Source organism: Paroedura picta, chromosome 6 (assembly GCF_049243985.1).
Source record: "Paroedura picta isolate Pp20150507F chromosome 6, Ppicta_v3.0, whole genome shotgun sequence".
NCBI lineage: Eukaryota > Metazoa > Chordata > Lepidosauria > Squamata > Gekkonidae > Paroedura > Paroedura picta.
Window position 1 is genome coordinate 97,508,737 of NC_135374.1, and position 15,279 is coordinate 97,524,015.

General features: G+C 42.5%; 1 protein-coding gene across 4 annotated transcripts in view; it reads right to left on the reverse strand.

The window, feature by feature from the left end:
• Window positions 1–15,279, reverse strand: part of ITGBL1 (integrin subunit beta like 1) — a 255,626-nt gene that overhangs the window by 151,693 nt on the left and 88,654 nt on the right. For all 4 annotated transcript variants that reach the window (XM_077343786.1, XM_077343787.1, XM_077343788.1 and 1 more), the window contains 3 exons: window positions 6,615–6,761; window positions 5,732–5,854; window positions 959–1,099 (listed from right to left, as the gene is read on the reverse strand). In XM_077343786.1, the coding sequence (XP_077199901.1) occupies window positions 959–1,099; window positions 5,732–5,854; window positions 6,615–6,761 (411 nt within the window). The remainder of the gene's footprint in view (window positions 1–958; window positions 1,100–5,731; window positions 5,855–6,614; window positions 6,762–15,279) is intronic.

Below are 15,279 nucleotides of genomic sequence, written 5' to 3' on the forward strand. Positions count from 1 at the left end.
GAATGATGTACACTGCAACATTTCCAGTTTGCTTCCAGGTGCATTTCAATATGCCTTTAAAGCATACCTGAAGGACTGCCTACTCTTATATGAACAACAATTTTGGAGACTCTGCTTTAGGTGCCCCTGTCCTCTGAGACAGGTGGTAAAATGGGTGGCAACACAAGAATACTCCTTCGTGTTTGTGGTGCTGGAACTTTGGAAAAATTCATTGGGCTTCTTCTATTATTGTTTTCTGCCAGTGGATGAACATTTTTTGTTTGGTGTTTGTTCACTAACTTATTAGCACTTCTTCCAAGTGTGTTGTGTTGTTATTAATTGGGCTTATATTAGATTTATTATAATACGGCTCCAAACCAGCTACAAAATTCACAATTTACAAATTGGGCTCATATATCGCCATTCCTAGCCAGCCGGTATGCGTTTATATGTTTAATCTGTTTTAAATGCTTTTCATTATGTGAATTTTTTAAAACTTGTTGCCTTGGGGACAGAATTGGATGGAATGTTGATATAGAATTATTTTAAATAAGTCAATGTCTTGAATAGATTTTTGTAACCCAGCAGTGGGATATAAATTTTCTAAATAAACCAAACTAAAATAACAGCATAGAGGGACTGGCATTCTGGGCAATGCTTTTTTCACATCGGTGCAGAAGTATGCACTCACATACTGTACTTTCATCATACTATGCATCCTTCTTGCCCTATGTTACTTGGTTTAGGGCTTTGATGTACACTGCCTGGATTTTAAATATAATAAGCAAAAAGAGTTTAATATAACTTGCCCTGAATGCATGGAATATTACATATGCCATAAAGTCATTGCATGCATCTGGTAATGGAGTTGTTAAGAGTGAGACCCAGATTTATAAATGCATTCGAATATCACTGAAGATTGCTTAAAATTAAATAAATAAATAACGTTATCTCTGTATATATAATGTGAATGACACACCTCTATTGCTGCAGATTTTGCCATCTGGAGATGTGCATCTCTTCTTGATCTCCCATGGGGTGATGTCACACTGAAGTTCACATTTATCGCCATGCCAACCAGGCTCACAGTAACAGTTTCCACAGTAACACTTTCCATGGCCTTAGCCCAAAACAAAACCAAAAAGAAAATTATAGTGAAGAAGGATTTTCCTTATTCAAAGATACATTCTCCTGTTCCACTTTTTGAAAACAAGACCTTCAGTGAGGATGCATGGAACTCAACAGTCCACCATGGGCCTTTGAGTTAGTGCAGTGATCCCCAATCTTTTTTCACTGGGGACCAGTAAACACTTGATAATTTTACTGAGGCCCGGAGGGGGGTAGTCTTTTGCCAAGGGATGTCACCTCTGCCGCCTGAGCCCCGGCTCCACTTGCTTTCCCACCGGCGCCCCTTACTTCCGCCACTCGCTGGGGGGCACTGCTGGGAGGAGCCGCGGCCTGGTACCGACTGATCCATGGACTGTACCGGTCTCTGGACCGGGGGTTGGGGGCCGCTGAGTTAGAGGACCAGTTTTGATTCCTGTTCCATAATAGCTTCAACAAAAGAATTGACCGTCACCAGAATAATTTCATTATTTCCTAGTTTTTTTTTGGGGGGGGGGCTGCTTCATTTCAGCAATGAATGAATCTGTGTACCATCAAGTCATTTAGAAAAACCAGCTAATATTCCTTTGAGACTTGCAATGAATGTTGATATCTAATTGCCACCAATGATGCAAACCCAAGGGGAGGGGGAGCTTAGCAACACCATATGGCCATTTTACAGCATTTTCACCTTATCATTATAAAAACTCAATAGCTGAACATTAATAAGATGCTTACATAGCTAAGTAGAATCATTAGGTAAATCATACGGACAGTCAGCCATAAAAGCGTAAAGCAACAACAACAAAAGTCTAGCTTCTTTGAACAAACGCTAGATCTGCCAGGCAGGAAGGATTTCCTTGATGACACCTGGCATGCTCAACTATTAAAAAGTAGGTTAGACACTACCTTTGCTGGATGGCTCAGGCTAGTCCAATTTCACCTGATCTTCTCAACTAAGCAAGGTTGGCCCTGGTTAGTACTTGGATGGGAGGACCATCAAGGAAGTCGGACATTGCTATGCAGAGGCAAGCAACAGTAAACTACCGCCAAATGTCTCTTGCCCTGAAAACCCTATAAGATTGTCATGTTGGCAGAGACTTGGCAGGACTTTCCACCCACCACCAGTTTTCACACAATACTAGATCTTATGTGGTCGTAATTACTAACTTCCTGGATTTTCCTAGGAGATATAAATTATTATAACACCTCAACATCCAACAAAGGGAGATTCAAGTTGTGGATGAAAAGAGATATGCTTTATTATGTAGAACCATGGAAGCAGATAGTGGGAGGGGCTTTATAGACCAACCCACTAGTCTGTGTAGCAAAAATTAAAACATCCCTAACTGGACAGCTAGCTTGTTCAGCCTCTGATAGAAAATCTATAACTCACCCACCATTCCTAAGAAATTGGTTTCATTGTCAAGCTGTTCAGGACGTTTCTTATTTTGTTCAATTAATCCTACCCTCCTATAACTTAATCCTATTATATCTAATCTTGCTGCCTCTCTAAAGCAGCATAGAATCAGTTTTCTACCTTTTCTATGTGATAGCTCTTTTAGTGTTTGAAGAGTACAGTCATATCTCCCATCAGCGGCTCTTATCCTGGTTCGTACCCAGTTCTTTCAGTCCTTGCAGGGTTTCTTCCCTGGACCCTGACCATCTTTGTTAACGTCATCAGGACTTGTTCCAATTTTTGTACATCCTTCCTAAGGTGGCACTCAACACTGGACACACTGTCTGACTAGTGACAAACAGAAGGGGATTATTTCATGATGCTATCTTTCTGTTAAAAACCACCTAAAATCACATTAGCCTTTTCATAGCCACGTCACATTGTTGGTTTATTGTTAATTTGTGACCAGCGGCAATCTTAAAATATGCCAAATATTTTTTTAAAAACCTCAATATCTGAAACTGAGCATTCCCCCATCTTCCTTAGACTGCCCTAAAACTTTCTCACTCCACTTCAAACAATCTCTCTTCTCCCCTTGTTTTTATCTGTTTTCCCTCATTGTTCTAGTCTCCTCTCATTCCCTTGTCTTCCTAAGCCCATCTTCACTCTTCTGCTTCCCGAACCCAGCATTCATTCTGTTCTTTGTTTCTCAGTTTAAAAGTATATATGGAAAATGTCCTTCCCCCCCCCCTTTGTTGCCCATACTGGACAGCCAATGCTGGAAGAATGAGCACCTCCATTTTATTTTCTCTACCAGTTTTCCAAATTGCTCCTTCCAGGCAATTGGAAAATATAAAGAGGACTGGAGGTGAAAAACCAGGGGGAAAGAAAGGCTAGCTAGTGTATTCTGTCATAAACCCTTCCTAGGTCTATGTATGTTCACATTTGTGTAACATGTTGTTCTTCGGCTGCCAGCATCCCAACTTAAATAGAGCCTCCCATATAACCAGTGATTTGGGTAACACTAGTAAAGACTGTCTCTGTGGAAGTAGAGAGGACAGGGTTTCAAAGCACTCCAGCCTTTCCCCTGTGCCTATGTGTGAGTGTAATCAAGTGACCAAGGTCACGCAGGAAGGAGTTTGAAACATAGTCTTCTCTCTTAAACAGGAAAACTTCATTTCTGTAAGTTGTTAAACTAGAGCACAAGACAAGGGGAAATTACTATCATGCCCCCTGGTTGGACTGATCTAAGGAAAAGAACAGGGAAATCATAACACTAAGTTAAAGTTGACAATATAGAGTGTTTACTTACAACATCCCTCCTTAGACGTTCAAGGAGCAAATGCCAGGTCTGACCCCACCTGCTCCATGCAGGGGAAATCCTACTCTTAGCATTTGAACAACCACCCATGGGTGTTTCCAACCTTTTAAACTTTCCTGCCTTAGCTGGCAGGAACCCCCCAATCCAGATTAAGAAGCTCTAGACCAGTGGTTCTCAATGTACCTGATGGCGGCCTCGGTAATGCAATGGGGGTTGTAGGGTTGCACGCTTTGGTGCACTGTCGATCACAGAAGCCCGAGGCAGCCAGCACTGCAGAGGAGAGGGGCGCTGGTGCCGGCGGCGTGTCAGCCGGTGCCCACACGCAGGTGCAGAGCTCTGCCAGCACCGACACCCCTCCCCTCTGTAGCACCGGCCGCCTCGGACTTCCGTGATCGCCAAAGCGGCCACATGGAACCCTCACACCATTAGGAAGGCTGCGGCAGCGGGGACCCCCTAGGGGCCGTGGTTGAGAACTGCTGCTCTAGATATTATAATGGCCTCTTTAATATAGCAATTAGAATGCCATAGTAGAATCTGGGAGTTCCAGGTGCACATCTCCGCACCTGAAGCTTGCTGGGTGACTTTGGGCCAGTTTCTGTCTCAGCCTCACAGGGCTGTTGTTGAGAGGATAAAATTGAGTAGGGTACGACAATGTTTTAAATAAATATAAATGCTATCTTTACGGAAATGCAAACTTTATATAGCAGAAATTCTGTGAATTATGCAATTTGCAGTTTGGGGTTGCATACTTTATCTTGGTGTGAACACAAGATTCTTCCCCTTCCCACCCCGGCATGTGGATTGGCATGCTTCTGGCCTATATGAAAATTCTGAAATAGTAGAGAATTGAAGGCTAAAAGGTTAATGAAGGACCTGAGATGGTGTTTCTGGAGTGAAATCTGTCAGACTGTAGACTGTCTATGGTGACAGGAAGACATCCATTAGAATTCTACAATGCTGCTAAATCCGCAAGAATGTATCAGACCCAGGATCAGAAATGATCCATTTATAGCTGTCTCCTACCAGCTGTAGAGCACTCTGCCATGAACTGCAAAGGACTCATACATATACATGATTGAGAATGTGTTAGACACCCATTTATATAGGAAGAATAAGTAAAGCTAATAGAAGAATCAGTTGAACTTCAGCTGCTTTCGGCTGACTCCACTGCAGATATGAACCTTTTCAAAATAGTGGCATGAATAACAGGGAGGGAATGTTTGGACTGTCATGATATCATCTGAAAAACACCAAAATGCTAATTCTCCCTGTAGTAATCTTCTAATTGCTCCAGAATATTCATGCCCTCAAAGCAACACCACATTTCCTGTATAGTTGATTATTGCTAATTTGGCTTCTTGCTCACACAATGTATCTTACATCTTTGCACCTCCCTGTAATATATTCTCATTTTCTACAACCAGCACTGCTATCTCAAAGTCACCCAATGTGACACAAAATCTCCAAAGGATAAAGGGGACATCCCTCCCACCCTCTTTGAACAGAAACAGAAGGTTGCTTCTATGAGGGATAGATTTGTAATCTATTGCAATGTTTATTGTGTGTAACACCTTTCTGTTTTATTAAAATGTGCTCTACCTTTGTAACCCCCTGCAATGGACAGCACTAAAAATATAAGTTCTTAAGTGCTGAAGTAAAAGTAACCAGAGTGAAGGATTTTAAAAAATCCTCATAAGGCAGATAGAGGCAGAGAGACAGGCTGCTCCGAGGGCTCTGATTGGCCAGAAACTGCCAAGAGGGAATTGATATGTGACATTGATTCTATTCTGTTTATGATTCTGACAGATCCTTACCTGACCATCTGCTCTGAGGAGAAACTCTAGTTAGAGAACTGAGTTTTCTATTGACAGCAGGTAAAAGACCCGAAGGGGCAGTATAGAAATTTAATTATAAATAAATATACTTACCTGTACACATCTCTCCTGTCTCTTCATCTATACATTCTCTGTCATCGCATTCACAAAATTTACCATGGATCAATCCATTCCCTTCTAAGTTGTCACATTTACACCTGCCACAATGGCAAGTACCTGTAGAAACCAGAAACAAGAAAGGGTAAGAAGAAAAGATATACAGATCCGAGCACAGGAAAGGATGTCAAGGTGGATCTATTCTTAAGAGAGGGCATGCTTTAGAGCCTAGCATATCTGATAGATGTTCATTTGTTATGATCTGTTTCGTTTTGTTTCACTATTAAATTATACTTTGTCTTGATGGATCTGATATTGCACATCTCTTTCAGATATGTATTAGGAATCCCCACTAATTGAACTAAGGACTTAGAATATTATGGAGAATCTGACTGAGAGCACTGCAAACTTAGATGAAACATTTCTATTCACGATTATCTTTCAGTGATATCACTGGAGAAGCACCGGGGCCTAGAAATTCCAGGGGAAGCCCTAAATCCTTTGGATTTTTGTGTCTCCATTTCTGGTCATTTCGGTAATATTCCAAAACGGGCTTCCAACATAATGACCAGATGAGTACCAATTTTACAAAGAATACAGATCCAGCCCAGATCTGGTTCCAGCAACCTCATGTATTTTAAAAGCTTCCCAATAGTTCCCTCCCTTTTCATCTTAATTTTTTTGTTTAATCAAATTCACATTGCATGTTCATCCCAGATGCATGAGTGGGTTACACCCTGATTACCTGTGCTCAATCTTTCACTGCCTTAGTTCTTGCAGTTAATCTTATTTAAATCCAGTTTTTTGTGCTAGTGTAGTCTCACATAACATGACAGCCTTCTACTTATGATTTGATCATTCCATCAAAATAAAATCTCACCTGCATTGGAGCAGATGATATCTTGAGAATTCTTGCACATCTCATTGCTCTTCTTCCGTGTAAGGTTGCAGGTCACAGGGAACTGGCAGGCATCACCGTACCAACCTTCCTCACATTTGCACTTTCCACAGTCACACCTCCCATGGCCTAGATTAGGAAGTGAAGAATGTCAGACTTTATCCATGTTTTCAAATTCACAAGTCTTCAAATCAAACCAGAGAGCTTGTTTTTAATCAGGTCTGTGGCACCAGAAGATATCCCCCTGTTATTATAATTGACAACCAAGAGCAGTTTCTCTGGAGAAAATGGCTGCTATGGAGGGTGGGCTCCCCACCAAACCCACCCTCCCCAGTCTTCAGCCCCAAAATATCCATGTAATTCCCAAGCCAGAGCTGGCAACACTGTCTTTATTGTATGTTTATACTGATAACCATGTTCAGTTCATCATGCAATCTTACATGGTTTTCAACTGATCAAATGAATCAAATGGTCCCACTGGTGCAGGAATCAAAATATGGGTGTCTAGGAAGTCCACAGTCTCTCTCTTCCTGCCTTAATGGACTTGGCCACAAGCTAGGGAAGAGCTGCTTCTATTGCTCCCCCTCCACCACTCCTGAGTACAAGTGAGTTCTCTTGTGGTTTCAGTGCCTGGTAGGGGGTGAAGCCCAAATGCCTATTCCCACCTTAAACTACCTTCGCTCTTCTTCCCCCCCCCCTCCTCTCAATCCTCCTCAAGCCTGCTTCTTAATGTGGGTGATGTTGTCCGTGACCTTTGGCACCCTAGGCCCAAATTCTAATTGTTTAATAGAAATCAAGCATAAGTGAAAGAAGACATGGGTTATATTAACATATATTATTTAGGATGGTTAGGGCTGATCCTGCGTTGAGCAGGGGGTTGGACTAGATGGCCTGTATGGCCCCTTCCAACTCTATGATTCTATGATTCTAACATACAGACCAAACAAAACCAAAAAACTAATGCTACAGCACATATAACTGCAGAGCACTGATTTCGTTTTACATGAGGCATTTCCAAAAGTCAAAAAGGACAAAAAAATAAGGAAAGGAAGACCAACTGGATGTAGCATTCAATAATTTAGAAACAACTTTACGCCTCGTGGGAGTTTCAGATTCATGCAGAGATTCAGAGATCCATAGCATTGGTTGCTGTGTATCAGCTCCCCCTCCCTGTAATACTCAAAATAACAATAAGATTAACACGGGGATAATGGCTTATTTTATTTCTCTTGACACCCCAAAATTTCATTCCACCTTCATGTTTAAGAAACAGTTAATTCTACAGATTAAACCACTTTTTTTTTCTTTTCAGAACAAGCAGCTGGCCATTTGAAATAATTATCCTTTTACTTTCAAATATGGCCACAGGCACAGACAGAGCAAAATGAAAGAGATGAACACAGGCATTAAGATTAGCAGACAGAATTTTTTTTTTCCATAAAAGGATAACCTTCCCTTTTTTTCTGCTTCAGCGGTGGTCAATACTCTGGTCTTTACTGGTTCACGAAGATAAGCATTCATTCCAGCGTTAAATAAAAATCCTTCGCTTATCGCATTTCTTAATATTATCAACGGTAGGGCAACTTAGCCTTCTTTTGCAGTCTCTGTAGCAAATTAGTAGTTTGATCTCTTTTGATAAGAGGAAGAGCCAATGAAAGCTTGAAAGCCACCCCCCACCCGCCATTCCTTAAACAGCAATTTAGATGCCTAGGTTTCATAATCTTCTTTACCTGGTGGCCAAACCGTCTTAATCCCTCACAGTCAATGGAGATAAGCATTAATCAAAATACAGTATTACACAAAAACCCTACACATTTCTGTCTTTCAAAACAGAAGAACCTGTAAACATTTCCTGCCAGCACTGACTTTGTACAAAGTAGTCACTATGAGCTAACTCAGAGGTTCTCAACCTTCCTAATGCCGTGACCCTTTAATACAATTCCCCCAACCATAAATTGATGCAAGTGTTCTGCAACCAAAACTGACCAATGGCGTGAAGATCCATTGTTCATGATTGTATACACATTGGTTGCTTTCCAGGGTTTCTCAATTCAGCTCTGCCTCTTGTTCCACCATGCCAATCTCACTCTTTTCCACTGCTTCAGACAAACACTCTATCTCGATGTACCCTGCAAGGCTGTTGTGTAGATCAGGGGTAGTCAACCTGTGGTCCTCCAGATGTTCATGGACTACAATTCCCACAAGCCCCTGCCAGCATTCGCTGGCAGGGGCTCGTGGGAATTGTAGTCCATGAACATCTGGAGGACCACAGGTTGACTACCCCTGGTGTAGATGCCCCGCCCTGCAAAGCTGCTTGCCCTGCCGCAACCCCTGTGAAAGGGTCGTTCGACCCCCAAAGGGGTCCCGACTCCCAGGTTGAGAACCACTGAGCTAACTGAAAGTTTTCCCACCACCACTATGGGGAAATGTATAACTATTAGCCACTACTTCCTTAGCTGTTTGGTGAATCCTTTAGCATAATGGGGTAGATCGAGTCAGAGCGTTCATCTGTCTGGAGCAGCAGAAAAGAGTGAGATCGGCATGATGGGACAAGAGGCAGAGCTGAACTGAGAAACCCTGGGGGGGGGGAACAGTTTATATACAATCATGAACAACGGATCTTCACGTGATTGGTCAGTTTAATTTCTGTGAAAGAACACTTGCATCATTTTATGGTTGGGGGTCACCACATCATGAGGAACTGTATTAAAGGGTCGCGGCATTAGGAAGGTTGAGAACCACTGCTTTAGCATGTGCAGATTAGCATGTAGGAATGGATCACATTGAGACTTCTAAAATTATATGCATATATAAAGTCACCTAATACTGAGTCAGCCTACTGGTTCACCATAGGAAACAAATTTCACATAGCTATTAAAGATGAAGAAGCGCATTCTTCTGTTATTTCTTCACACTCTTCTTTCATCTCCCTCTTAAAAACAAAGAATCTCATTGAAGACAGACATAGGATAATAGGAACTGACATCATTTGTCAGGATAATCAAGGGCCAACTTTATTTTATTAGCATGAGAAGGAACTGCAAGGGCAAAACTCATCCTATACTTAATCACAAGGTAGGCAACTGCTAGGATGCATAAGAGTCAGACCTCCACCATCTGTGCGTCTCTGCATTTTAGGCAAAGCTACCCTGGCTCTGAGCCCTGAGCAGTCAAGTTGCCTTCTGCCCAGGTTCCTCCTTGCCAAGCATGTAGTGATACTCAAGGGAAGTGTGCCATGTCCCTCACATCTAACTATGAGCGAGGTCATTGGGTCAAGATAAGGGCACCCTCCCCAAGAGATTCTTAGGAGGAAAGGCAGCATGGTATGGCCTGATCTTGCTGGTCTTGGCAGCTTAGCAGGGTCAGTACTTGGAAGGGACACCACCAAGGAAGGCAAGGAGAAACCACCTCTGCTTCTCACTTACCTTGAAAGCCACTTGCTGGGGTCTCCACAAGTCACACACACACACACACACAAGATTTTTGTCCATGAGAGGCACTCTAACCTGTTCTAATATCACATCTAGAGGATATTGATATCTAAGGGAACCAACCATTTAGAGCCTGGGAAAGTCTACTCCCATGATGGTAATCAGAGTGACCCCTCCTTCCCAGCTAACGGGCAAGCTGAAACAGAGAGTTGTGGCCAGCTGAACCAGATGGGACCAACCAGCTTGTGCCCACTCTGAAAAATTGAGAGGGAGGATGAATCTGGTGGTGGATCAAAGAGGCTTGGGAATGGTACAATGATGACTAGTTTAGCCTCCTCCTGTGATGCCCTAATACTTTGCCTGCAACCCACCGAGGCACACCAACATCCACCAGTTCCCTCTCATGGGCCATCAAGTAATCTCTGTCCCCTTCTTTCATTGATCTCTTAAAAATAAAAAAGAAATGTGAACCATCTTAGCTCTGAGTCCACTTTGATTTACCAATTGTAAACCAACAATGCTGGTTCTATTGTCTTGGATCCTATCAACCAAAACAAAGAGGAGTCCAACGAAGGTACGTTGCTGCTGAACATTGCATCAATAGCTGACCTTATAACCTGGCATGCTGACATCATAAACCAGGGGACCCCAATGAGGTGCCCCGGGGTTCCATAGAGGCCACCAACCCTTTTCATGGCATCACAAGTGTTTTTAGAAAGTAGGTGGGGCCAGTTGGGGGTTTTGCCCCCAAAGTCTTCTAACTGGCCACTGGAAATTTGATTGACTGCAATTTTTTTTAAATTGCTTTGGTAGCAGCTGCCAAGACAGCACAAGGATCTTGAATATATGATTGAAGGAAAGCTGTGGCAGCCACTGCAAGGCTGGCTCCCACTCCCGAGGCAGGCATTTTGGTTGGAAAAAAATTACACACATACATCTGGCAGTGGTTATTGTATAAATGATGAGACCAGACAAGGCAGGTATATATACTGTATATAAAAAGACAAACTTTACTAGCTAAACAGGGTAGGGGAAACTGGAAGACAAAACAAGAAGATACATAGCTTCCTACAGCTCATTCAGGAGCTCTACACCTCAGCTGTTACATGGTGAATATTCAAGATGGATCTGCCTCTCTGCCTAAAGCAGAAAGCTCTCAAACAATGGGAGAAAGTAGAATTCTTTCTCTTCCTGCCAAACTTGTGGACATGCAAAAGCTGGATATGATAATGGAGTCTGAACTCAAATCTGCACAAGAAAAACAGGTCAACTGACCGACTCTGCCCGTCCCCTAGTAACAAGTGTAAACAAACAGTTTAACCCTTTGACTGATAGTCTGGGGCTGGTTATTGCTAAAAGACAAAGTCCAACAATTTTGCAGCTGTGCCCACCAAATTCTGTCAGAATATAAAAGGTTCCTGCAGGTGTAAAAAACCATAGAATCAGATTCACTGCCTTGCAAATTCTGACTTTCTAGAGCTTGCAAGGAGAAACAACTATAACTCCAGTCCAACATCATTCACAAGTGCTTAGGTCTCATTTAACGAGACAACATACTAATGCCTAACTTGTCCCACTACACTGTAACGGAGCTACCTTTCTCTGAGTTGGATGTATATTTGCAACCCTATGTTGTAGCCCAGAGGTAGTCAAACTGCAGCCCTCCAGATGTCCATGGACTACAATTCCCATGAGCCCCTGCCAGCATTTTCAAACACTGGCAGGGGCTCATGGGAATTGTAGTCCATGGACATCTGGAGGGTCCCAGTTTGACTACCCCTGTTGTAGCCCATTAAAATGCAGCACTGAATATATTCTTCATCTCTTTTCTCCCCTTAGTCCTGGTTCTCATGCTTTTAAAAACATCTTGACATGTAAAAACTACGATTCAGGTGAGTAGCCATGTTGGCCTGAAGTAGCAGAACAAAGTTTGAGTCCGGGAGCACCTTCAAGACCAACCAAGTTTTATTCGAGGTATGAGCTTTCATGGGCATAGACACTTCTTCAGATACAGGTACATGAAATCTTATACCTTTGTTGGTCTTAAAAGGGCCATTAGGATCAAACTTTGTTATGTAAAAACTAAGCAGGTGATATTTTTCCAGACACTTTTTCATGCCAAGACATTTTAATTTCTAAATGGATGCACCAGACACAGTTTAAAACTCAAAACAGCTGGAATATCCAGCATTTAAAAAACAACAACTCAGAACAATGTTAGGCAAGGCTATCTCCCCTCATATGAAAATAAGGTCTTATGACTTCTAATTTCTGTTACTTAATTCTCTCTATCATGGAATGACAAACAGCCACTGTACTATAACAAATACTTGAGGCAACACAGACATATAATGAATTACAAAATTAATTTTGCATTATAAATACCTTATAAAAATAAATCCATTTCTATTAAAATCCACTGAATTTTCAGAAGAGAGGTGAAAGGGTTTAAAATATGGGATTCCTTTTTCAACATCCTAGCAATGGGCAAGGGGGAGAATTTGCAACTGGTATGGTAATGCAATTGGGATCATTAGAGGTTTTTTATCAGCTACAGAATGATTCAAGAACAGCTTATCAGAATCCGTAAAGTGCTTCATGGAACAGTTTAAGAAATCACTTATGATTGATCCTCGCTTGAATGACAGAGGATTTAGGAGGCAGGAAAGAAGATGAGAGAATGGGGGGTTCTATAATTGTTGTCCGGCAAGAAAGAGAGAATAAAGCGCCACCACCTGACTCAGGGAATTTCAATATAATCCTCTGATCCTGGCTATGCCAGCACAAAAAGGAGAAGAGAGATGCATTGTATGCTCAGACAAGCAGACACATACACAAGATGCACTATAACAGGGTCTTCACGGGGATTAGCATATAGTTTCTGGCAAACTCCCAGTCTTCTTTACCAAGGTTAACAACTCACCACTCCTGAAAGTAATGGAAAATCTATCCAAATAATAGATTATTCGGGTGAGGGCAAAAGAGGATATAGAAAGCTTCTCCCTATACTAAGCTTGTAACTCTTTGGTGCTGTTAGTGGATTTTGTTATGGAGCTAGAGTCAAAGCTCCCTTTGCCAGATACAAAGTGAAAAAAATTCCTTCAGGAGGATGGTGGGGAAGGTGAATGCATTCCATGTGGTTTCATTTCTCTGGCTGGCCTATCTGCCTCTCTGGTTGAATTCCATCTGAGAAATAAATTCTCTCAGGCCAATTCTGCACAGCGGAAAGGGCCAAGAGGGAGGAAAGAGGATAGAGAAGGCGAATGTAAGCCGTTTTGAGACTCCTTCGGGTAGAGAAAAGCGGCACATAAGAACCAACTGTTCTTCTTCTTCATATGGGAGCAGGGCTAATCCCCGCTTCCATATGATGCAGCTGCCAGACAGGCCCCCTCCCAGGCCTGTCATGGATCAGGCCCTCAGTTGCTGAGGGAACACAAATTCATCAGGTACAGGTACATGCTCTCTGTGTTCAGCTTTCCCTTCTTTCTACCCATGAGAACTTCTTCCTGGGAAAACGTTGGTCAAGCTGGGTGGTACCAGTCAAGGCGGGCCCAGTTGTACAGTAGAAACTCCAAGAACTTGCAGGGAGTAATTTACTAGTATCCTGTATTCCCTCCCCACACTAGTTTCTCTTTCCCTCCTTCTGGCAGCCCCAATATCTTCACCTTTCCCTTCTTCCCTCTTTCCCTCACATCCACCCACCAACCTACCTTTCATCTGCTTCCCCTCCCCATCTTCAGCTATATTTATTTAGTTATTTACTTCATTAATATCTCAACTTTCTCCACAGCGGAGAACTGATAAGGACAATAAACAGTGAGGCAGATTAGACCAAGCATGTGTGACTGGCCCAAAAATAACCCCATGAGCTTCCACAACAGATTCGGGGTTTGAACCTGGATCTATCAGATCCTAGTATGATGTGGTCACCATGAGAATCTAACCTTCGAAGATTAATCGCAAACAATGTATCACCCTTTAAGGCAGCACTGTATGATTATACGCATGCGCTGTGATGATTTGGATGTTTCAATAAAAACTTTGGCCTCCCGGAGAGATGAGGAGAGTCAAAGTCGGAGTTGGCTGGACCAGATCTTTGCATGTGTGCATCATTCCAACACACATGAACATTGGTTTTATAGAACTTAATTTTAAAAAACCCTTCCAATTAACACTGGATCCCTAAACTCATCATGCCTACACCTGGTCCTATCCTCTTTACTTGATTTCAGTGGAACTAAGCACAATTGCCTAGGATCAGTACGTTAATATAGAAAATTTTTCTTAGATTAATTTGAATTGATGATAGGAAAGCTGGCCAGAATTCATTCTTTTTCTTTAACAATAATACTGTAGCATAGCCATCAAAATGAACACACCGTTTATCAAGAAAAGTACAATCAAGTTCAAAATTTAAAACAGAAAAAAGGTTGCCCTCTGGAGGATAATAGTGTTATGAGAAAGATTATACAAGCTTGTTTGAAATGTAAAAAAAAAAAAAAAGTCATCATTATATACTAAACCGGCGGCTACTTTCAACGTTCCGCAGGGCTTGCAAGACGGAGCTTTTCCGCCAGGCTTTTGGTTGAGGCCGGGCAGCAAGGGAGATCACCCCCCCCACACACAAATGTGGTGGTTGCGTTTGCCATCAGCCCCCCCTTTTTTTCTTCCTTAGGTTATGGAAATTGGGTTAGTTGCATGAATCTGGCCGCCATTCTTCTCTTGCCTTGTGATTGGTGTTCTGTGTTTTATGGTTCTTGTTACTGTTTTTAGGGGATTGATTTTATGTGACCCGCCTCAAGCCTCCAGGGGGGGGAGGTGGGATATAAATTAAAGGATAATAACAATAATAATAATAATACAATGGGCTCCTATGATTTTAGAATTCTTGTTGCCACCTCTGTCAGTTGTTTATATAATCAACAGTGGAAGGCCAGTGTCGTACCCCTGAGTGTCGTATCCCTGAGACAGAAATCGGTACAGATGTGACGTTTGTTCTCCCACCCCAGGGAGAATACCCATAGATGGTCAGAAGTGGCAGCAACCGTGGCAGTAGCCGCCAGTTGACGGACAGCAACGGTGGAGGCCATAGCTGTGGGGGTGGTGGCAGCTGGAAGCATGCTAGTCGAGGGTCAGGAATGGCGGGGGTCATGAAGGAAGTGGCACAGTGGTGGCAGCAACTGGGGCTCAGGACTGGCCCTTGCCAGCTCCTGCCA